At 49.3% G+C, this 24,680-nt stretch overlaps 1 protein-coding gene across 1 annotated transcript; it reads left to right on the forward strand.

The window, feature by feature from the left end:
* The first annotated feature begins 347 nt into the window (after nucleotides 1–347).
* On the forward strand, nucleotides 348–23,508 carry HGD (homogentisate 1,2-dioxygenase). Its single transcript, XM_086768577.1, has 14 exons — nucleotides 348–467; nucleotides 5,718–5,789; nucleotides 7,927–8,015; nucleotides 9,750–9,855; nucleotides 11,826–11,885; nucleotides 12,332–12,423; nucleotides 13,032–13,066; nucleotides 14,224–14,303; nucleotides 14,434–14,533; nucleotides 16,800–16,924; nucleotides 17,709–17,813; nucleotides 18,991–19,117; nucleotides 22,362–22,543; nucleotides 23,142–23,508. Exons 1-14 carry the CDS (start codon nucleotides 450–452, stop codon nucleotides 23,271–23,273), a joined length of 1,323 nt encoding a protein of 440 aa, XP_086624703.1. The 5' UTR covers nucleotides 348–449; the 3' UTR covers nucleotides 23,274–23,508.
* The last annotated feature ends 1,172 nt before the right edge of the window (nucleotides 23,509–24,680 follow it).

Below are 24,680 nucleotides of genomic sequence, written 5' to 3' on the forward strand. Positions count from 1 at the left end.
TGCTACACATTTAGAGGGTTGTATATGAAAATTGCTAGAGGTATAATTTATGAAAGAAGCATATAGAACACTTGCAAAAATGGCTTTTCTTTGTTCTTATACACCTTGTTCTTTTTTTCCCTCCCATGTGTGGGAACTACGACCCCTTTTTTAACATCTAAGGAAGAAAAGAAGCCGTGAGGGAACCCAGTCCTCCTCGACCCCCAGGTATTATCTTCAAATCGATCCTGGGGTTGGTTCTGTGGAGGAGGGCAGGCATCGGGTTAAACACAGACTGGGCTGAGCAAACAGGTTGAAAACTCCCTTGGACTTTCTCACTTCCAGCACTGTCAGCCTGCCACCAGCCCAGCTCGGTTGACGAGCTAGCAGGCTTTGCTTGGCGGGCTGCTTCGGCCAGATACCTGCTTGGGGTTTGTGTCTTCTCCAAGAGGAGAAGGATCAAGAGAAGGATGATGACGGGCTTGCAGGTAAGGGGTCGGGCACCTGCGACCCACCAGTACTGGCTGTGGACACCCTTTCTCAGCTGACACCATTTTTTTGGCATCTGTTTCATTTTAATGTTTAGCATTTTAACTTAACTTTCATTTTAATGTTTAACATTTTTGTGTTTCAAGGTGTGTTTTTAAAGCTGTCTTGGGATAAAGGATTTTGCTGCATTTCATCTATAAATAGGTTTTCTCTCCCTTCTCCTCCTTTGGAAATAATTCTTGGTCAGGCTGTCCCAGTGCAGGACCTCTTCATCATGGGATTTATCCTTCCTCTGCCCTCCATGCGCTCCCCTCCTCCTGTCCTGGCTGCCAGGGGGGTGTTTCCCTCTCAGCCTATGAAATCTGGCTGGTAACATCTGCCCAGATGTTGCAACCCTGGACACCATCTTCCCTGGCAGCCCAGGGGAGCAGCGCCTTCATGCCGGAGCAGTTTCTCAGTCCCCTGCATAGGGCACCAGGGCACCAGCCATGCCTTTCTCTCTGAGACCCAGCATTTGCCAGAGCACGAGGCAGTTTGGGAAGAAGGGCAGGATGTGGTGGGTTTATGGCTCATGCCTCAGCAAGGGCTGACCCCAGGATTGCTGTGGGTGTTGAGAGCTTGTGCAGGACCATCACATTTCTCCTCAGACTTCAGGGTAGTCACTGTTACTAAGCTCTTTGCTAGCTCTGAATGTGCCCAAGACACATATGTGTTCTCCTTTGCCACCTTCTGTGATATTCATTATTTTACATCGTGGTCTTACATGTCTTCTTATTCATTTCTGAAGAGTCCTGTTTCCTCATAGTAAAATTTCACCTTACCTCTTCCTTGCTTGTCCCTGACGTTCCTCCCTAGCTTTCACTATCCTCTTTCAACAGCGGGGCAGCCTAGCCCTCCATACCCCTCCAGATGAATGGCCTGACAGCATCTTCTCTCTCTGTCTCTGACTCATTCCTAGCAGACCCTAACACCTTGTTGGCTGATGTGACTGTGGCTGCAGGTTGAGCATGGGCCTGCCCTGAGCTGGCCAGGGGAACGGGCTGGTCTGCCAGTGCCTCCTCTCTGAGATGTCAAATACATCCGTATCCCATCATCAGCTCTGCCCAGACTGCCTTCTCTCTGCATCTTTCCTCCAAAAGTGTTGGTTCACCCTTCCTCTCCGCTCCTCCTGGTGTCTATCCCTCTCTTCTCTCCTCCACCAAGTGCCCTGACCCACCTTGGAGCTGGGCAGGTCCTTTCAAAAAGGGTCTGACCCTGGACCATCCCTGGCACTTTTGGAGCAGAGGGTTAATGAGACATTGAGGAAATGGCAGCTCCTGCCTGGGATGTTGGCCTTGCGACATCGAGGCAGCATTGCTTTGGGTGCTTTGGTTTTACCCCACAAGGAGGCTGTGGAGCCCTGTGCAGAGGGCGAAAGGCTGCCCTGCTTGGTGCCCCAGATGCTCCTGTCCCTGTTTCTGTGGGTTTGTGTTTGACACTGCAGTGTTGACCTGGCTGAGCTGACAGAAAGTGCCATGCCTTTTGTGTGGAGATGAATGTTGTTTTCCTGTGTCCTGCAGCAGGAGCTGATAGAGAAATGTATTATGCAGCGTTTGAAGAAGGGCCCTAATTGTTTTGCAGTCTATGTGTTCAGACTTCAAATGGGTTTTTCCCATGCCTGCTGTCTAATCTGGTGAACAAAAGGTTATGGTTTATAGGTCAGAGCACGACACCCATTGCGAGCACTCTGCTTTGCATCCCAGTTATTCCAATCAATGAGCTTTGCTGAATTTTTTATGTGTTTCTGGGCTTTTGTCTCTCCCATTTTATTGAAAAATGACAAAACAAAAAACAAAGTGGAGTCAGATGAATTCCTAAGATCCTGTTTGCATAAAAAGCTACAGGATCTCAAACAAAATAATGACAACAGGAATTAAAAGCAGAAGAGAAAACAAAGGACCACAGATAACTTTTTGTTTTACAAAGAAAATGCCTGCCCCATTACCAAAATAGTTCCCATCAACCAACCCAACTGGAGTAACTCACAACCTGGCCAGGCAGGGACCTAGAGGGAGGTCACTTCAGACTAAAAACCCAGTGCTGCGCCATGGACAAGAAGGGTTTGTTTCCATTCTTCCAGATAATTTTTGCCTAGGAAGGATGCTCTGGTGCGCATGCCGGCTGGGCAGAAAGGGGTCATTTCTCCTGGCTTGAGCCCACTCTGCGCAATGCCAACTGAAAGCTGGGAGGTGGGCTCAGAGCATCAGCAGGGAGAAGGGCCATGGTGTGTGTGGCCCTCGTGCTGCTGCTCCTGACCGATGTACATCGGCAGGTTCTCTGCGCCGTGCTCCAGAGCCCTGGAGCACAATACCTCCGTGTGTGAAGGGTGCTGGTATCACACAGCTATTTTTGGCAGCCATAGTGGTGTTTGACGCTGGCCCCCAAGGGCATGGAGAGGAGAGAAGCCTCTCTGAGGTCTGCCACAGGGAAAGACAAAATAAAAAAAGTGAATGAGAAAAGCCACACTGAGCATCAAGGCAGAGCCTTGGAGCCACACTCAGGGTGATAAATCACTGGTAGGATGATGTCTCCCCTCCCACAGCTGCAGTCCTGCTAATGGTTTTTTTTTCAGCCCTCGATGCAGTTACCTGAAGATTGAGTTTTTGGTTTTTTTTTTTCTTGGCAAGGAAAGAGCTGATTTGACCAAACAATGATGCAGCAGCTTCTGTCTCCACTCTCAAGGCAGCAGCGCGATGCCACCCTCTCCCAAACACCGACTCCTCCCCGACTCAGCTCCCCTGCTGCAGACCACCTGGCCTCCTGCCTTGCTGGGTGATGACCAGCAACTCTGCAGCCCCTGGTGATGTGCAGCTGAGGAAGGCAGTGGCTCTCCATCCAGCCTGGTGGGAAGCTGCCTGCATCACCGCGCTCAGGAGCCAGCAGCCTGCTTGGGGTTGGCGAGGTGCCGGGCAGGACTCATGTGAGGCACAAGATGCCTGCTGCTGCTGAGTTGGTTTTCTTTCCTTCCCCTGTCCCAGCAAGCAGAAACAAAGGGGCTTCTGGAGATGTGGATAGGCAGGCCAACTGTGCAGGCCACCAGCTTTTTAGTTTGAAGGATGAGGGATGGATTTCTCACAACAGAACCTCTGTGCCTCCTTCCCTCCTCACTCCAGCAGCGTGCCAGATATGCACGATGCTGGTTACCAGATATGCAAACCCCTGAAGAACCACAAACCATCCCCTCCCGGCTTTCCACTAGCTTTAAGCCAAGCATTTTGCAGGTGATGCTCAACAAAACAGCCTTCACCTTGCATTAACCCTCTCCTTGCTGTGCTAACGGCAGAGCCTGCTGAGCCTTGCTGGCTGTGCCTCCAGAAAATAATCATGCCCCCCTCCTCCTCCTCTTCCGCCTTTCCTCCCCTGTTCATCCAGGCTGCCCCACAGGCAAATGCCCCAGCTGCCCCTACATTGCTGGTAGAGGAGGATGCAGTGCAGAGGTCTCCATTGATTCTGGAACTGCTGCAGTCCCATCAGATAATGCTGCATTTCCGTTTAAAAGAGGGGAGGAAAAAAAAAAAGAAGAAAAAAAAAATGCTCCAGTACAATACATTTGCCAAGGCTGCTTAGGTGACCTGCTGCTTTGCATATCAATATGCTTCTTGCAGAACCCAGCAGAGAGCGGAGTCCTAGCGATGCACGTTTGTTAGTAAGAAGGAGAAAAATAGCCTCCCTGAGCTGACGGAAACCACGTTGTTTTCAGGTTCAGGCTAAGCAGGGCTTCCAGCCAGCCTGGCTCCCCTGGGAAAGGACTTTTCTTACAGGTGGCACACGGTTTGCCAGGAGGTCTCAGGTTTGGGATGCTCTGATGGGAAATTTCTAGGGAGGGCTGCAAATTGCACAAGGCTCAGAAGCCCTGGGGGAAATAATCTGGACACTGTAATAGTGTAATAAACCAGGTGTGGGGCTTTGTCACTCCACCTTTGTGTCAGAGCTATGCCTCCCGGAGTGTCTCACCCCATCGAGGCCGAGTGCCTGTTGTGTGCCAGGGTTTCTCTGTGCTGGAGCCCCGGGGTGGATGCTGGGGTGCAGCAGCAATGCAGTGCCGCAGCCACCCCATCGCAGCGAGCATGCACATGCCAGCCAAGTGTGGGGGCTTTGCCATCCCAGCACCGCTGTGTGAAGGCAGACGAGCAGCCCAGCTGCTCTTGCCGTTGATAAAGGGGAGTATTAATATTTAACTCTCTCCCCAGGCCGCGGAGCTGAACCATTGATCGCTGCCAAAACACCTCTGCGTTCACATAGAGTCCTACAGAGTTGCTTCAGAGTTGCATCTAAAGGGGCTGTATTTACATTTCTGTCAGGGTAAAGCTGAGGTGTCTGTTATACCTGCTTCCCTGGCGTGTCCCAGGTTTACTGCGGGGCTTTTCTCAGGGTCCCAGCGGTGGGAGCCACATCCTCTGGGGTCCTGCACCTTTCAGCCATGCCCAGGCCGCAGCAGCTGTTGGCAGGGCAGGCATGGGAGGGGATGCAGCTCTGTTCAGTCCATGGGTCTCCTGAGTATATATCACCCTATAAAACCAGATTATCACCTGGTAATGATTTAATTCTTGCTTATTACAATGGTGGACAGTTCATGCCCAGCTGGGCAATTCTCATTTAGGGCAAATCAGTGACAAGGTGTAAGTCTCAACTGAGTTTCCTTTCCTCCCTCATCCCAGCTACATCCTGACCTTTTTCTTGATGGTCATGGGGATGTGTTGCAAGAACTCAACAACCAAATGACTCCCTGTTTCAATCCCTGAGCATCTGAGGGCCATGACTCTGTGCAGGAATTTACAAGGCAGTCTGCAGATGCTGGAACATCTGCTATGCAAGTGGAGTCAGGTTTAACTTGGATGGTGCTAGCACACCTCTGTACTGCTGATGCATAGTTCTTCTCCTTACAGGTCACCCTGTTGTTCTCGAGCCTGAATGTGGATGTGGCATCTGGCATGTTTCTTAAGTGCCTCCACAGTGCTGACTGTGGTCAAAATGAACAGGCAGATTTAGCAGAAGAGCCAATCCTGTCTGTGCCTCGCAGCCCACCATGCGGTTAGCTAATGAAGCAAACTCAGGATGTCCATGGCAATATGCAAGTCAGTCGCTTGGGAAAGTCTTACTGCATACAAAGACCCTGGAAAAAAAAGCATGGGGAAGTGATGGATGGGTTGTTTGGAGAGGTTTTTGTTCTATTTTCAAAATGCTGATGAGTTGTGTGGTTTATTTGACAGTACATGTCGGGGTTTGGAAATGAACATGTTTCTGAGGATCCACGCTGTCCAGGAGCTTTACCGGAGGGACAGGTACTGACTTTTTTAAAGTGCTTTATTAAAATGACATGGAACAGAATGAATATTTGTTCCCTGGGCTTCTTTTCATCTTAATATGTTTCCTTTCTCTCTGCCACCACAAAAGTCCCTGAGAGCCTTCTTTATGCAGGACTGGAATAATAAGATGCTGACAAAAAAAAAATCAGAATTAAAGATTTCCGTTCATGCTTTCTATTTTGAAGTTATTCACGAGCTTCTGAGTTTCACCTTGGGGGTTTAGGCTTGCCTGAACTACCTCTGCTCAACAGCAGGGGTGTTTTTCCAAAAGGAGTTTGCAGAAAAAGTAGCTCAGCCACACGGAGGAGGAAGCCATCAGCTCTGGAATAAGCTGGAGCAGAAATTTGGAGCTTGGCAGAGAGACACTGCTCAGGGAGGAGAGTCGACTTTCGGGATTTCTGTAGGAATTGAGTTTGACAAAGCTCGCTTACACGCCTTTGGCAGAAGAGCAGCTTCTTTGTAGGGAAGGGACACGAATGCCTGTGGTAATAAGCCGTGGTGTGCCAGTGTGGATGGTAACACACAACACTAGGACACATCAAATGCATATATATGCATCCCCTGGGTCTGCATTGCAGACTGTGGTGTACCCACAAGAAAGAAAAACTGCTGCGCTGGATCAGACTGATGGCTCAGCGGGTGCAGTGTCTTCTTTCTGCGACTGGCTATAGCAAATGGGTGGAGAAAAGATGTAAGAGACACCTGAAAACTGGGAGACTGAGAGGGGTGGCTGCTGGTCTGGACAAGCAGTGCTCCAGCATTGAGCTGTGGTGGGTGTGCTCCTCGTGGTTTCCCAGAGCAGCACCACTTTCCAGGCAAGGAGATCCCTCCAGCTCCTGGCTGAGGTACCCTCATCTGGACAGAGTTTGGACTCAGTGTCAAAAGAGTTAATAGAAAAATCTGAAAAAGAGTTAGACAAAAAAAAATTTCCAGTCCCAGGGGTGGATCCTTTCTCCTCTGCAGTATTTGTAAGATTGGCATCTGCAGTAGTGCTGGCTAAGACAAAAATGACAAGGGCTATTGATCCCCCTGCTTCACTGCATACCCGTACTGACAAGACAGAGTTTGAGGGCTGGAAGCTACGCACATTATGAGAGCTTTTCTTCTTCCCTCTGCCCACCTGTCAGGGCGGTGTTCGATACCGTATGGACGGCTGAGCCGCTCAGCCACAGCAGGATGGCAGGATACTAACCTAGACCTTGCGGGAGGGAGATGGGATAACAAATGTCGTATGACTGTCCCACCGGGGTGTTTCCTGCAGTTCTTGGATGCCTTTGCTTCTTGCTGGTCTCAAACAAATAGATGCTGGCCTACTTAGATCAAAACATTTAGTTTCTGTTCTCTGAAAGGGAGGACTCTGTCCTTCAGTGACGAACTCACAAGGGCTGCCAAACCTATGCTAGTCATGCCCACGACTCTCCAAAGGGGAAAGTGCCCCCTTTGTACTCCAAAGGAGGACTTCCACTGTGCAGAAGCCCTGCAGAGAAGCAGAGGCTCCCACGCAGGTCGCTCTCGGACAGCAAACATCACTGGCAGGAGGAAGCAGCACGCCACCAAAACGCCCACTCTGGACATCCCTGCCCTGGGCAGAGGGCAGGAGGAGAAGGGGAAACTTAATGTGTAGGATGGAAGAAGCAAAGGTGAAGCTGTGAGTCTTTATCCGCTCTCTGGAAAGCCAGACAGACATGATGCTCCAGAGCTGCCCCTCTGAACACTTGGTCTCAGCAAGATTTGTGCATAATAACGGTCTGCTTTGCAGTCTGTAAGCATTGGGAATAATCCCCTTTTCCTTGGCGCTCCTATCGCCAACCCTACCGAGCACTGCCCTATACAGCTTGCTCTAGCAGCAGGCGTGTTGCCTCAGTGGCTGTGCCTATTCCTTTGGGCACATTTCTGTAGCCTCTTGCCTGTGGGAATGGGTTTTGGAGTCTGGCTGGTACCCACAGGGCATCCAGCCTAATGGGAGCAAGGGATGATGCACAGATTGAGGAGCACACTCCATCCCACAGCACTGGGGCACTGGGCGCCTGCTGCTGTCCTTTGCCAGGGGCTCCAAAGCTAAATCCTGTGCCACTACCTCTCACTCCTTATTTTTCCTTCTCCTCCCACTCAGAATAACCCACAAGTCTGCCCGTATAGCCTGTACGCTGAACAGCTCTCGGGCTCTGCCTTCACCTGTCCCCGGCCCACGAACAAGCGAAGGTACCGTGACAACCCGGCAGTGGGCAGGTGATGTGGGGTGCTTGGGGCAAGCAGTGGGGAGCGATGGAGAGGCTCTCTCTGTGCCACCAGTGCTTTCTGTGAGCCTGGGTGGGAAAAAAAACCTCCACTATGTGCTTGGAGAGGAGCAAGGGTAGAAAACTATGGGAGAGGGAGAGGAAAGGCTTTGGTGGGGTGAGTGGGTTGTGAAAATGCTGAGAAAGAGGGTGTTGGGATGGGGGAGAAAACAGTTTTCTGAGCGAGGAGAGGAAGAGGAGGGGATGTTCATGGGGGTCAGATGGTCCCGAGGGGCATGTGTGCCGTGTGAAACAACCTTGGGGCCTCAGCCCTGATGTTACTGTGAAAATTTCACCGCTGCGACTGGCACAGGTAAGCATCTGATGGACAGTGTAAAAACCAAACCACTGAGCAGGACTCCTCCCTTGTCCTAAGGGACGCTCCTGCACATGGGCCAGGGCCAGTGAGGCGCTAGCCCAAGCTATCCCATTTTGGGGCTGGCCAGGGGCTCAGACCAGCGCCAGGCACCCAGCATGCTGCTTACTCCCCCGCATCCCCAGCAGTGCTGGGGATAGCTTGTTCCAGCCGGCAGCAAACGTCCCAGAGCTCTGTCCCGGACATCGTGCTCCATCCATGACCAGATTGCAGAAGATGGGTTTCTCATTTTGCTTTCTCCTGCGGCAGCTTTTCTGTCCCTTCTGTTGTTCGTTCAAATGAAAGGCAAATGCATCATCTGAGCTGCCTAGCAGAGCTCTGCTCTCCAGGCTGGTGCCAGCTCGCGGTGTGCACGGGAAAGGGATGAATCATTGTTTGCCGCACGAAGATGTCCTTGATGGAAATTTTCCAGCTCTCAAGGGAGAGCTCCCTCCCCCGCCTCCCACCCACCCAAACTGCAACCGTGGCTGTTAGCACATCAAAGGCATTGGCAGCTCTGTTTCGCTCAGGCTTTCCTGATTACCTCTGCTCTCCTGCCTGATCGAAAGCCCAGCTTCAGGCTTGGCTGTGCCTGTGCACGGCGTGCAGATGCCTGCCATGGTCACAGGAGTGGTGAGGGAGGCAGGGGCTGCAGCCACGCCGCGGCAGGCAGCAAGGAAGGAGAGTGATGGTCCCAGGCAGTGATGGAGGCATGGGGGACCTCCTACAGTGGTAGGAAGCATTATCCCACATCATCTGGTCTTCACTGCATGGGCTCGCTGGTGGCCCCACAGGCATGGCCAGCCAGGCACAGGATGCTGCTTTCAGTAATCCAGCCAAATTCAGATACTAGCTGTGACCTTCTGTCTCCTGAAAGCTCCTCTGTACTTTCAGTTAGATACTGTGCTCATCCCTGCCTTGTCTGAGCTGCTTTGTAGCTGTGTATAAACAGGCCTTTTTTTCCACCTCAGAGATTGCTGTATTTCAGCCACAGATAAAGCTGTATCTTTATTTTTTATGTACACATATATATGTGTGAATGTAAACATACGTAATTGTATGTAAACACACATACAGACATCTACCTACATATAACAGCATATATTTATATTTAGAGCCTATGATAAAAAGCCATCTCTCTGGAAGTCTCTGGCTGTGAGCTGGTGTTTGATATTTAAAACACCTTTTGGTCCAGTTGCCACCAAGATAAATGTTCTTCATGCCTTGAGGAGCTCAATCAGCCAGCAGCCACCCAGAGGGTTTAACCTCTTCCCCAGCTAATCCAGGTCTTTTCCTTCTTTGTAGCTGGCTGTATCGGATCCTACCTTCAGTCTGCCACAAACCCTTCAAACCTCTCGAGGACAGCCACTTGACACACGACTGGGATGAAGTTGACCCTGACCCCAACCAGGTAACCATGCTGGAAAGAGCCCTGGTCCTGCCGGGGGGGACAGTCGAATATTAAGCTAACCAGGGGTGCAAAGGCGCTGAGCTGCAAGAGGTCTGAGGAGAGCCATAGGGAGCCGGGGGTCTGGCCAGCACGGGAGCTGGGTCCTGACTGCTGCCAGTTCCTCCTCACCCATGGGTCACCCAAGGAAGGACAGCCCTCGATGTGATGTTTGTTGCTTCTTCCCACCTCAATGGATGCTTGTGCTGCTTCCCAGCACGGCCGCAGTGTCGCAGGGCTTGTTCTGTGCTATCCGGCATCTCCCTTGAGGGCTCCTGTTGGCCACCTCTCAGGCTGCTCTCTCTTCCTCTTCAGCTTCCCCCATCAAAGGCTCATCAAGACCCAGCCCGGCAGGAAGAGCAGCAGTGTGTCTTTGCCATCCATCCCCTCCTTCCCCACACTTTCAGAGAGGCTGCTGGCTGCCAGCTCGTTTCCCTGCAGCCCTCGTGGGAAATCAAGCTTCATTCTGGAGAGTCAGGCAGAGACACAGCATTTGTCTTCCTCTGTTACGGCCTTGCCATCATCTTTAACCATGATTTCTTCCCTGTCAGCCCCAGAACATTTGGCTTTGCTAATCTGACTCTCTCCTCCTGCCATTCTCTCCTCAACACCATATCATGGTCATCAGTTTTTACTCCTCTCAGGTTTTGCCCTTTGATGCATCATCATTAGCTAATTTCCAGCCTTCTGGCAGCCTCGCCATTTGTCTAAATACTGTCCTAGTTCTGCTGGAATATGTTTACCAGCCACTGACCAAGGAGCGGTGACCGGCTCATATTTAGGTCCCTTTGGTCCCTCTTCCCCAGTTAAGCTCCAATGACTTCTGTGACCATCTCCCCATCCCTGATGCCCTTTCGCAGCCCATATTTACCATTACAGTTATTTATAATTATGGTAATTCCAAGATGCACAGCAACAAAGCTCCTGCCCACTCTCTCTCTCACTGCTTTCAATGGCAATCATCAAACCCAGAGGGGTTATTTCCTAGCAGCAAGTGGGAGCCATCTCCCTGCTTTCCCTCTCATCTGCTCTGAAGCAGAGCCAGAGACCAGGTTCAGTTTGTTGGAGAAGACTGGTGCTTCCCTGCGGTGCTTTGTGTTTCACCCAGCTCACTGAAGGAGCTTTCCTGATTGTCACCCATCTAAAAAGATGGCCATATGGAGCCACCGTGTGCAAAGATCATTGAAGTCAATGGGGAAAAATATCCTTGAACATTGCCCAAAGACAATGGCAGAATTATGAAAGGCACAGGGGACAAAACAGAAAAGGGGAAAAGGTGATGAAAAAGTATGGGGTGGCATCCATGCAAGAAATACTGAGACAGAAGAAAGCTCTCCAGCCTGGAAAAGAGATGACCAAGCAGTTATTAGCGGTAAGAAATACTTCAGACTCCTCTGACACCTTCTGCCTGAGAATCTCAACAGGCTCTGCAAGAAGTAATTAGTGCTGCTCGCAGCTCCCACTCACGCAGGTAGAGGTATTTCTGCTTCTGATGTGGGGAAAATGAGGTGGAGCAAACGGGAGTGTTGTGCTCGGATCATGGAGGGAGTGAATCATCCAGCATGGAGTGGAGCACAAGACCGTGACGATTTGGCTGTGGAAAGCCGGCTCATCTGAATTTCTTTGCTCTCTACAGTGTTGCTAGTAATAGAGGAAGAGACAGCTTTTAAATAGGATTTTTTTATTAACCTTGGCACTACACAGGCCTGCCAATTATTTCACAAAATTATGATTCGAAAGGGAAAAAAAAAGCTCCATAAATCAAAAGAAACCTGTAAACTAAATTAAGCAAGGCAAAGAGGAAAGAGAAAGCTACCTCAGCTAGCAGAGGGCAGGGAAGCGGAGGAGGGAAGGGTCTGCTTTCTTTTGAATTGCCACTGTTTGTGCTATAACCACTGTCATCACTTTCTTGCTTTTCATTTGCTGCAATCTAGCTGCGTTGGAAACCTTTTGAGATCCCAAAAGCCCCTCAGAATAAGCTGGACTTTGTGAGCGTAAGTTGGGAAACCAGGGCATCCAGGCATCCTCCATCTCTGCTCCTCCTTGGGGGTAGCAGGACACATGGCATGCTCAGTGTTGGGCTAACAGCAGTGGTTTTGACATCTCTGGGCTTGCAGAGCATCTGTGGGAGGGGAGAGGATCCCAGATTTCAACCACCTGACAGTAGACCCCTTGCTTTTCAAGGAGCTCTTAAAAAAAAAAGCCCCACCACCCAGCTCTCCCCAGTCCCTGGGCTGGAAAACACCAGCTTACCTGGAGTGCTAAGAAACCCTTAAGGTATTAAAGACAAGCCAACATCTTTGGCCAAAGGCTGGTAGCGGTATGGGATGTGAGGAGAGGGGGTGAGCCCCATCAGGAGGGTGGGATGAGGGGAGGGAGAGGGGCTGGCCCCTGCCCCGCTGCCTGCCACTCACTTCTGGTGCCTTGTGTTTGCCCGTAGGGGCTGCACACCTTGTGTGGTGCCGGTGAGCCCAGAGGACGCAATGGCATCGCCGTCCATGTTTTTGTCTGCAACACCTCCATGCTTGACAGGTCAGTGACTGCTACGCTGGAGGCTCAGGCTGCCCTGGGCTGGCTGCCGGCACCTGTACGTCTGTCGCTGCTGCATTTGAGCCCAGCTGCTCCCAGCATCGCTGTCTCTATGTCTCTGTGTTCCTGCATGCAGGTGAAGGTATTCACAGCGTCCACCGCAGGTGTTTGTGAAGCAGGTTGTGTTTCATGGCCGAGCACTGGGGGAGTGGGTGGGGAGCCACTGAGAGAAGGAGGGAGCTGGGCACAGGGACATAGCAAGAAAGGATGTGTCAGATCCAGGTCGTCTCTTTGATCCAGAGACCAGGGCTGCCCCTTGTGGGTCAACATGCACCTTGGTTGCTCCTGGGTTTACAACGCCGGACGCACCCATGGGAAAAAGGCCCTGGCAGATGTCAGAGGAGATCCTGCTTCCAGTCTGGGCACATTAAACCTCCCTGCCTCCTCTGCAGTGGCCTGTATATTTCATTCGCTGACCTGCAAATAACATTTTGGTGCCAAAGGGGAGATCTCAGCCACATCAATCTCCCAGTTCAAAACTCCCCAGCTTGGTGTGTGCAAGTGCCTGGCGTTGATGGTACCTTGACCTTCCTGTTCTCCTTTTCCTTTAGATGCCTTTATAATTCAGATGGTGACTTCCTGATTGGTGAGTTGATGCTTCGGCTTTTCCTTTCCCCGACGAAGGTCTACCCAGGTTGCCACCTGCCTGTCTCTTGTTCCTCCAGAGCCTACAGCCAAGATTTGGAGGGGAGGGTTGGCTTCACCCTCATGCCATCCAGATTTGGTGATCTGGCACCAGCTGGGTTGTCGGGTGGGTTGCACCACCACCATACAGCTCAGAGAGGGCCTGTCTGTGCCAGACCTCAACTTTGTTTTTGAGCAGTGACCCAGCTTCCTTGGTGTGGTGCTCAGGAATCATTTCCCAGCACTCCTCAGATTGGTATTAGGCACATCACAGGTGGAGGTTTTTTGGAAAACATAAGCCTCAGGATTTCTGAATAGCTTACAGCTAGATGCCTTTGTTGCTTCAGTCCAGGAGTATTTGGCATGCAGCCCACACTCCGCCAGTCTCAGGCAACCAGACTGCCACAACGAGTGTTGGGGTTGGCACATAAAGTGTGCACATGGGGAAAAATATTCTGAGTGGTATCAGAAGCCTGATATTTGTTTATATCTTTCTTGACAGAGGGACAGAAATGCCTTTGGGTCATCAACAGAAACAATTCTCCCACAAAATAGCTATTAAATTGTTCTCACTCACCTCCCTCACTACCATGAAGTAAAAGTGCTAGGAGAGGTTTTGTAAATCTGCTAGTTCTTCAAGTCAAAATGTGAGCTCTCCTGTGCCAGGACACTCCAGGAAAATAATGCAGGTGTTAGTGAAGCATTACTTCTACTCTCAGGAAGCAGGGAGAATTAGCTATTCCTAGACATGACAAGGATGCACTATTTTGTGTGAAGATCATGATACAGACAAGTATGACCCTGAATATATCAAGATCCATTTATCTGGATTTAGCATCTTTGGCACAAATGTCAAGGGAATGTGAGGTGATGGATGGCTTAACCTCACACAGGCACCTGCTATGACATGGGGGCCATGGGGCTGGTCTGGAAGCTCTCCCTCCAGTGCAGGCATCTCTGCTGCAAGGCTTTGCATGGGAGAGGGAGCCCGGTCCTGCTGTGAAGCAGGGTCAGAAAGGGCCCATTGCTCTTCCTTGGAGCCTGGGTGCTCTGAGGGGACAGAGATGGTGGCAATCATCACATTGCTTCATCTCTTCTGTCTGCATTTTATTTCCACAGTGCCCCAGCAAGGGAAACTGCTCATCACAACTGAGTTTGGGAAGATGCTAGTGGAGCCCAACGAAATCTGTGTCATCCAGGTAAGGGCTGACTGCACCTTGAGCCTGTGGCTCAGAGCCCCACTTGGAGCAAGCCAGCTCCTGCATTCAGCTGTTTGTGGTTTGTCAGGAAAGTCCTGGGAGGATCCTAGTATCTTCCTTTATTTTCCAGCAAGGAATGCGTTTCAGTGTCGAGGTGTTTGGAGAGACCAGAGGCTACATCCTGGAGGTGTACGGGGCACACTTCGAGCTGCCTGACCTGGGACCCATTGGTAACAATCTCTCAGCAGTGAATTTCATAGAGATAGCCAGAAATTACAAGCCCAAATCCATCCTTTCATCTCCTATGTAATATATCCTCCCATACACATGCTCCTTCCCAAAGACACTTTCCGTCCCAGCACTGTTATTCCTCAGCAGAGCGTCGCCTTGAAAAAATGTGACAGCTCTGTCATCCGGATTTTCCCCTAGACTGAAGGGACTATTTCTCTCCCACCCGCTTTTCCAATTTATCTCTTCCCTTCTGGTTTGGGAGTCCCCATCTGCTGGCTCTGAACCTGTTCCTACCGAAAGAAACTCAACAGGCCATCATCACCGATGCCTCTTACTTACAGATATGGCATAAACTGGACTCATAGAAGAGAATTTCCCTGGTAAAAGGAAAGGCAGATTTCAGAAGCAACAGATATTCTTGAAGCCCCATTTTAGATTTAGTCAAGTGTTTTTTTCTCTCACCTCTGTTAACAGAGGTGTCTTAGAGCTCTAGAGCCGAGAGTGCCTTAGTGTCAGCAGCTGCTCCCCTTGGAGAATTAGAAATCACTAAAATGAGCAGCACAGGACGGGGATCAGCAACACATTCGTATCTCGGTGTTGTGCTGCCAGGGCGGATCTGCCTTCACTGAGAACAGGCCTACCTCTCTCATAAATCACAGATCCTCCCTGCCAGCTGCCTCCTGTTCTGTGCAATGTCACAGATAGCAAAGGCACAGCCTCTTGCTGCCATGACAAAGACATCACGAGGGTGCACAGCATCAGAAGCCCCACTATCCCTGCTTTAATTTTCCAGCCAGCCTTCCGGAGGTGCCCAGCTCTGGTTATTTCACCTTCCTTTTCCCTGGTGTACTTGCCTCCAAATTCTTCTTGCTGAAAAAAACACCTCCTGGTTACTGCTACTGAGATTGTCTCAGGGAAAGGCAGTGAAACTGCCCTTGTAACAGCTAAAATAACCACAAAACTGGCACCAATAGTTCTCCACGTTCAGACTGGTATTTTGGGGTTGGTTGTTTTTTATTTTAGGTTGGGTTGCGTTTTTTCCCCCACTAAACTGGGCTTGTTTTATAGCTCTCAATGAGATCTAAAAGACTGGCCGTACTCAAAGCAAGCTGACTAACAAGCTTGGCGTGGCCCATCTGCATTCAGAGGGCATTTGCAAACATCTCATAGCCATAGTGAAACTGAAAGCATTCGTTCCTGCAGTGGGCAATCGACCCAATTTGCAGCCGTTTAATACGACCTCGCTTGAGCATCTTTCCCGTGTGACATGCTGGGCACATTTCTTTCTGCAACGAGCCTACAGTGATTTTTCAGCAGCTTTACTTTCAGCCAGCTGAGGTTACCTGCCTTCACCTACTTCTTGCGCTCTGTGCCTGCTCCACTTGATTATTGATATTGTTGCCCCAGCCTGTTTGTAACAAATCTTCCCATTAACTTGCTTTTCAGACGTTGTTGGACTGGGTTTGGTGGGGGTTTTTTTAGTCTCTAGAAGGCAGGAATCTATTATAAGGTTTACTTTCCAGAGAAAAGAAAATGAGTGCACTTGCCTGTAAACTGTTTCAGGAGGTGGTAATTATAAGAGCTCCTCTTCTCACCACCTACCCGCCTTCCCCTCAGAAACCAAGATCCTTTGTGTTTCAGTCTTACTTTATCCTAACTTCACTTTTCACTTGAAAAATGACAGCTGGAGAAAAGCACTGACTGTTAAACCTTAGCAGCAGGTAGTAACGTCTGCATTTTTTATCCAAGACATTCAAAACCACTTTGTAACAATAATACTAATGAAAAAAAAGAAGAATGCTTCAGCATCTGTATGGTGCTTTGCACTTTGAAAATGCGTTCCTCACGCTAACCAACCCCTCGGTACACCTAGAGTCTGCAAGTATCGTTAGCCCTTCTTTTATTACTCTTAGGACTTGCTTCCTAACTTCTGCATGGCTAAGTGTCCAACTAGGATGTCCAGGAACAGAGAGAAATTCACCCTCCTAGTTGATGATGAAGTCCTAATCTTGTTCAGAAAACAGCTAGGGGAGACCTGTCTTAGTCATGTAAGGGGAGCATGGACTTACATGCTAGGATGTATTACAATTACCTACTCATAGAAGCACAAGAAGTACATGACTATTTCAGGTTTCGTGGTGGGTCAAGAAGCAGTAAGGGCATTCAAAATGCAGAAGAGCACCTATGAAGCCAGGAAATTGTGCCAACCTCTCACTTTGCTTGCAGGTTGCCCAAAGAGCTCGGGCATATCTTTTTCTTTCGCAGGAGCCAATGGCTTGGCCAACCCACGTGACTTCTTGGTGCCTGTCGCATGGTACGAGGACCGCCAAGTGCCAGGGGGCTACACGGTGATCAGCAAGTACCAGGGCAAGCTGTTTGCAGCCCAGCAGGTGAGGATGCCCTGGAAGAACAGGTAACACTGAAGCGCAGTGACCCTCACTGCATGGCCTGGGATACGCAACTCAGTAGTGTGCACAGTCTCGGGACGTCCTGCTGGGTTAAGCGAAGCAGGACTGAGCCCTTGCCTTGTTGGGTCATTCATCTTCCCAGTTGAGGCTCCTCAATCTGGAAAAAAAGTGTTTGTGAAGACTTGGTTGCCCAAAGACTCAACAGTGGTCTTTGCCTCACTGTTTCTGTATGTTAACAGTGACAGAGTAGAAAAGAGGAACTGGGGCTGCTGTGAAAAGCCAGAGTTTCCTTATTAGAGAGGCAGCTGGCCTTCTTCAAGCACTGCCTGGGCACTCCGAAGCCCTTAGACACCAAACCCCAGGTGGAGGGCTGAAGGCTTACCAAGTGGAAATGCTGAGGAAAACCACATCCTCACAATGTTGAGCTGTGCCTAAAGGTCTTTGTGCTCCAGGCTGCCGGTGTACCTCTCACCAGCACTAAACTCAGTTATCACAGAATCATAGAATGGTTTGTGTTGTAAGGGACCTTTGAAGGTCACCTAGTCCAACCCCCCCCTGCAAGGAGCGGGGACATCTTCCAGCAGATCAGGTTGCTCAGAGCCCTGTCCAACCTGGCCTTGAATGTTTACAGGGATGGGACACCCACCACCTCTCTGGGCAACTTGTTCCAGTGTTGTACCACCCATTTGGGAAAGAGCAGTGCCCTGCATATGTGCAGCAAGTTGGAAGGCTGTGTATGGTAACCCTCTGTCTCTTTGCTTTGTAGGATTTCTCTCCCTTCAATGTTGTAGCCTGGCACGGGAACTACACGCCATACAAATACCATCTGGAAAAATTCATGGTCATTAATTCTGTTGCTTTTGACCACGCGGTAAGTTCTGGAGCTGGGCAAGGCAGAGCAATGCTGCCTGGATACTGTACCATCCAAACTCACCCTGAGCTCCAGGGGCTCAGCACCTGTTAAAAAATATGTTGTGCTCTAAGAAACAGTGTGAAATCTCTTGTGCTGCTTTCCCTGGGTCCAAACCAAGCTCTTCTAGAGAGTTACAACCTCCTTTGTGGTACAAAGACATAACTGGAGGTTAATCAGCTTCTTAAACAGCTTTATGCAGCTCAGCATAGAATTTCTGCGCCCTGGAGGAGAGCTGAATACTGAAGCCAACACACACCATGCAACTCAGCAAAAAGTCAAATTCTTGCCTTGATTTATTCCTTTCAATTGCGCAGACTCCATCCCCTGGTTCCTCTGAGCCCAGCACTGAAATTTGTTCAAAGAGCTGGCAGCTTTCAATGCAACAATTTCTAGATCTTATGGAAAATAACTAAAGCCAAAACTAATGTGAGCAGCTCTTCTAAAAAGGAAACCAGCCCAGCGGGAGCGGTGCTCGCAGCAATGCCATCTCTTGGCGCTGCTTCTGCAAGTGGGTATGCAAGGAGATTGGAACATTTCTAGTGAGACAACCAACCGAAAGTATTGTTTAAACTCCAGAAAAACCTGCCAGAAGAATGGTTTTGGGATCAAAGCCCAGAAAAATCACTTTACTGGACTAGAGACTTCAAAAATCCTTGAAGCAAGCCACAATTTCTCTGCATGTTGTTCTCCCTCTTTGTAAACTAACAGGTCTGTGAGGGTAGATGACTCCAGCAGGATGTTCCTTGCTGACTGTAACCAGCTACGGAAGAGATACAGTTTCATGATAGGAGGAGTGCTGGAGATTGCTCCTGGAATTACAGTACCTAATTTTGTGGGGCTGTTCCTCCCCTGCATCTGTGCCACCGGCTCCAAGGGCATCATTGCTGGGGCAGGAAAGGCTCTCCAAGGCTGCCTAAAGGAAGAACCATCCAGTCCCATCAGTTATCTCCCATGTTCAGCATGGGATGAAACTGCTGGGTGCTGGGTCACAAATCTTACCCACACCATCAGGTGCAGGTGGTAAAAGTGGTTTGGCAAAGGAGAGGCTGTATGAGTCAGGTTTACCGGCTGGATGACCTGAGCAGGTAGCTCTGAGCCCTGCTCTGTTTTATGTTTTTGCTTTGCTTTTTTTCAGGATCCTTCTATCTTCACTGTTCTGACAGCCAAGTCAACTCGTCCCGGAGTGGCAATCGCTGACTTTGTCATATTCCCCCCGCGATGGGGGGTAGCTAACAACACCTTCCGGCCACCATACTACCACCGTACGTCTGCTCTTTGTTCATTGTGCTTGAGTACAGGACTGCAGAGAAAAAGCAAGCCTCCATTTATTTGAGAGCACGCGCAGGGAAGAAGCAGTCTGATTTGTTGCTCTTGGCACAGCTGGAGTCAGCTTCTTGGAGTCAGTCAGTCCTCCCTGGAAAATGAACAGACCCAAAGATGTTCCTATTTAGAGCATCTCAGGAAAACTCAGAGGTGGTGGGCTGGTGGTGTCTGCGTAGATGGATGCGTCTGTACTCAAGGGGCTCCCACTGAGACCGGGTGCATATTGAACTTGGCATCGCACAAATGCATCAGAAATTGTCCTGTCATCCAGCTATGAATTGCTTAATATCTCATTAGAGTATGCAGATAAAGAATAGGAGAAAAGAAAATACGACATCATAGGTAGCGAGAAGCAGAGAGACCAAGAGCTGCCCAAGGCCACTTGCAGGGTGAGATCAAAGTAACAGCAAAGGATTGAATTGGCTCTCCTGAGCCCTTCTTCACCCCCCGCACAGTGAACTGGGTACCTCTGGCACTTCAGAAGCCAGAGATCAGGAACTGAGCTCCTTCTTAGGCAGATGGTTGATTTTGGGAGGATGTAGTTGCCATCACCAGAGCCAGTTTCTTTTTGACTGTTTTTTGGTTTAATCTTGGCAGAGCATGTTGCACTGAAAGGATGCTAAAATTCCAGTTTCTCACATGGGATTGCCCTTCCAGGGTAGGGATGAGGCAACCTGCTCTGTGAGACTGAGGGGGAAAGCTTGCTCATGCTGCACCCCTTCTTGTCGACAGGTAAAATGTCCCACCCAGAAGCTGTCAAGGTCACACTATGGTCACTTAGAAGCTCTGAGAGGCTTTCTGCACACTTACTAACCAGAGTTTAATAGCCAGCTTCTCCTGCTACTTAGACATATTTCCAAGCATCTGGAGGGCCGGCAGAACTAGTGGCGCTTGCAAGCCCCGTAGGCAGCTGTGCCACCATCTGAGTAAACCCCACAGGCAAAGTCCTGCCCTGTCATTCTGCTTTCATTCCCAGTAATAAATGTCAGATGGCAACATGCTTCCTGACCGGCTGGGGTAGTGCCAGGTGACAGTTACCTCTCTTATTAGACCCTAAAAGGTGAGACACACAGTTGGTTTACCACAATTAAGCAGAGCTTTGCTAATCAGCAGAGCTTTGCTAACTTTCCACAGACACATTGAGTTGAACAACACGAATTTGTTCAACCTTGCTTCGTCTGTGGTAACAGCTGAAATAACTCTCATTCTCTCGTCTCTGTTGTGAGCCAAGAGTACCCATGCGGACAGCTACCACAGCTCACTTGACCACAGTACCTCAGCTATAGACTTGAGCACTAAATTCCTGATGAGCAGGTTGGGTGTCTACTCTAGCCCAGCCATGAAAGAGCAGAGCTTGAGTGGGTAAGGCAGACATCTCAACAGTCAATTATCAAATCACTGCATGTTAGTTCCCTCTGAAATTAGCGTAGTGATGAGAATCTTGTACCATTAGAGAGGCATAACGGGACAGAGCAAGTCAGGGGTAGGAGGAGCATAAGTTCAATGCTGCTGAACTCTCCTCTCTCCAAATATTTCACAAGAGGACTACTTTGTTTGCCAGAAATTCCCTGTTGCCTCCTCTTCTCAGGTGCCGTGGAAAGTCTGTGTTCAGAGAACTCTGGTGCACTCAGAGTTAGTTTTCATCTTGCCTTAACTTTGGCCCAAATATAAATACAGCAGTGGTGGTCCAAAAATTTCCCCCTAGACACCATAACAATTTCATGTACAAAGGTGGCTGTGCAGGTCATAAATACTGACTTCTCTTGATCACCTTGCTGCATTGCTGGAGGCTGTGAATTACTCCCAGGGTCTTTGGACCACAGGCTGAAAAACGTGTCTGATACAGCTTTTATACCATGTATTGCATCTGTGTCTGGGAGACTGCTTATGTGTCTCATTATGGTGAGACCTAATACCTAATGGCCACTAAGGGATTTTAACTTCACAGCATCCTGCTTGTAGAGGACAATGCTTTTTTCCTGATAGGGAATGGAAGTGCACCTAAGTTCCTGGGGTGACGTAGGAAATCTGCGAACAAATAAGAAACTGGACTCAGCTCATCTCTCAAGTCCTAGCCTGCCTTCTACTCACCAGCCCATTCTCCCTAAGCAATAGTGTAAGTCCTGTCGCAGGCGTGTCGGCAATCCAGCTCTTCGGGACTGTAGAGCAGTCTGAGTGCACCAAGCGTAGCACATGAGCAGGTTCAATGAAAAGCCTGTAACAATCTGGTCTTACATGAGATACTGACAACTTGGGATGAAAATTAATGAATGTTTGCATACATATGTAGGTCAACTCTGCTTTGAGCTAAATTAGGTTTGTTGTTAAACATCTCAGACCCTGGATTGTACTTAATGAAGAACGAGCTTGTGGTTAAAAAGGGCTATATATAACATAGCTACAGAAGCGTGTCCTGGTTTTGCAAAAAGCGACTACTAAGCAGAAGATTGCCATATTGTTTGGTCACATCAGGTCTACTAAAACTGAAAGTTGTTAAAGTACTTCCCTCGCAGGGAGCATAACTCAGTAAGTTACTGAACGATCGGATACAGCCATCGGTATATTACAGCTAGCGGTATATTACTCCATTGGTTTCAAAGCGTCTACTTAAAAGTATTCTTTCTTGGGGGAGGACAAATTTGGCTCTTTGTCTTTGGGCATACACTGGCTCTTGTGAAATAAGTAGCTAATGCATGAATCAAAAGCATGAGGGACTGAAGCGCTTGGCTGAACTGGAGGTGGTAGAAGAACACTGAACAAAATTATTTCAAGCTTATAACCTGGGACAGCCTACCAGGCTCTCACCAGACTGTCCATCAGGAATTTTGTGCCTCAGTGCCCGTAACACAGGGATGATTATAAAGAAGTTCCTTTCCAGTGCTTTAAGATCTCCCATCTAAGTCTGTAAATATGAGGTTACACCATGCAGTCCGTACGCAGGTGTAGTACTCACACAGCTTGAGGTGGCAGGAAAAGCACAGCTCTACCAATGTCAGTGCACCTTCATGAAGGAGCATGAAGGATCGCCTGTAGGATCCCCATTGTCCTCTCATATGATACCCTGCTTAGGAACCTCCGCTCCACTCACTGCCTGGCCCAGCTTAGCTCGTCGGTTTCAAGGAGCCCAGCTGCGATGCCTCCCAGTCACACTGCATTGCAACCTCTTCTCTATGCCTCCTGCAGGGAACTGCATGAGTGAGTTCATGGGGCTCATCAAAGGTCACTACGAAGCAAAGGAGGAAGGCTTCCAGCCTGGCGGGGCCAGCTTGCACAGCATGATGACTCCTCACGGGCCGGATGCTGACTGTTTTGAGAAGGCGAGCAAAGCGAAGCTGGAGCCTGAAAGGGTTGCAGAAGGGACCATGGTAAGGAGACAAGGAAGCTGGTAGGATTTTGAACACAGCATGGCATGCCGTGGCTGTGCCACTCTCAAAGTACAGCCTAGCTTCTTGTTGGCAAGTTGGGAAAGTACTCGGACCAAACTGCTGCAGCATTCACCTCCCTTACTGATCAGCACCGGGAGCTCCCCTGGAGACATGGTATGCCAGGGAGCTTTGATCATCTACCCACATAAATTGTTGGCTGAGCAGGAAGATGGGAATTTTCATGCTGATTAATTTAATTTTTTGTCTTAGCCTATGGACAAAGAAACAAACCCCCTGACTGTCCTCCTTTCTCCACTCCCTAAAATCTAATGCTGATCATCAACAGACTAGAGCTCTTGGAACAACCTGGCTTTCCTGGGCTTGCAGGGAGTCCAAGGTCACCCCTGAGACTTGGTTAATACCAGCATTGCAATGGCAGCTCTGAAGAGCTTTCTGCCCCTGGGTTGATCAGGCTGGAAGCAGAAGTTGGCAGTGCTAATCCACGTGTACAGCTCCTGTTTGTGGTAGAGCAGAGCCATCTTGCTCGGATGCAAATTCTCGCTCTCTTGCCCTAACCTACCTTCCCTCTTCCCAACAGGCCTTCATGTTCGAATCATCCCTCAGCCTGGCCGTCACCAAATGGGGCCTCCAGACGTCCAACCGCCTAGATAAGAACTACTACAAGTGCTGGGAACCTCTGAAAAGCCATTTCAACCCTAAGTGCAAGTAAAGAGAAGTATTTGTTGTTTATAGTATGTGAATGAAGACAGGGAAATCCAGCACACCTACTTGTGGTGGCACACTCGACTTGGGTGATGCAGAGTGCTCCAGCACGGAATGGCATTTCCAGCAGCCACTGAGCCGTGAAAATGATCATGCCTATGTAACTTGGGAAATGCAATAAAAACCACCACTGTTCTTAGCTTTCAACTATCCAATTAAAGCTTTCCTGATGACACGCTGAAGCTGAAGTACTTGCGTGACTCTCCTTGTGTGTAGTTGGTGTGAATGCTGTACCTTGTATGGACACGAGGGGACAGCCAGCCCCCATTCACAGGGCCTCCTGAAAATATGACCTGGTATGTCTTTCACAGGGAGAAGCCAGGGGTCAACGAAGCATTTAATTCTGTCTGTAGGGGAAGAGCTTTACAAACAGAGCTGAAGGCTCTACCAGACCTAAGCCTCCTATTAGAGCAGGCCACTTCAACCCTGCTGCTCTCTGGAGGGATGCCAAGGAAAGACTTTATTGTCAGAAGAGCAGACCACAAATTAGAAAAGGTGGAAGAATCCAAAGCGTTTCACTGCTAAGTGAGAGAAAGTTTCCTTTCCAACCCCAAGCTCTGTCCATCTTTCAACATCGACTTGTTTGTCAGCACTTGACAAGTTCTCTCCCTAGTTAAGTGCTAATTCACAGCACAGCAAATGTGAAAGGGCTTGTCTGGCCAGTCCAGGAATTTGTTCCTGAGAAGGCACCTGGAAGAAAGCTCAAGTGCAGACATCATGATGGAGGACCTTAAAAATCATTGGCATATGCAGGCCTCACCCCTAAGTGGTGTGTTTCACAGGGCAGAGGCAGAAAGCAAAGTCCCAAGTAGACTGGGAATCAGGTGCACAGCCCAGGCACCCCAAACCCCAGGCCTGCACTTTAGCACGTGCCCACGTGAAACAGTTACTAAGCTTACTGTCATCAGGATCTGTGTTTCTTAGTTCCCAAGAGAAACAATCCTGTTTTCCAAAAGAGAAGGAAATGTAGAGCTGCAACACCTAACTTCAGTCAGTTACATCCATCATTGGTTTTGGATCTGCATCAGACCCTTAGGGAAAAAAAAGCATCAGCTTTGAGCAAAGTATTACATTATACAATCTACGGGGAGATGTTTACTCTATAATAGCCATCTCAGAAAAGGACATTCAGGAGAATCAATTTGCCAGAGAAGCTGATTTAATCAGACTGATCCAGGGATAAATGAGGTCTAAATGTTTCGCAGGCAGAGGGGAAAAGCTTGTTTTCTGTTTGGGACCTAAATTATAATCCAGTGACCTGCAGGTTTGAGTTTCTCTTGCTATAGACTCATCACTGAAGCAGATACAGGTGGTAACATATTGGTCAAGGGTAAAAATCCACAAGGCACATTCA

This window comes from Chlamydotis macqueenii, chromosome 1, assembly GCF_036417535.1.
Source record: "Chlamydotis macqueenii isolate bChlMac1 chromosome 1, bChlMac1.mat, whole genome shotgun sequence".
Lineage (NCBI taxonomy): Eukaryota > Metazoa > Chordata > Aves > Otidiformes > Otididae > Chlamydotis > Chlamydotis macqueenii.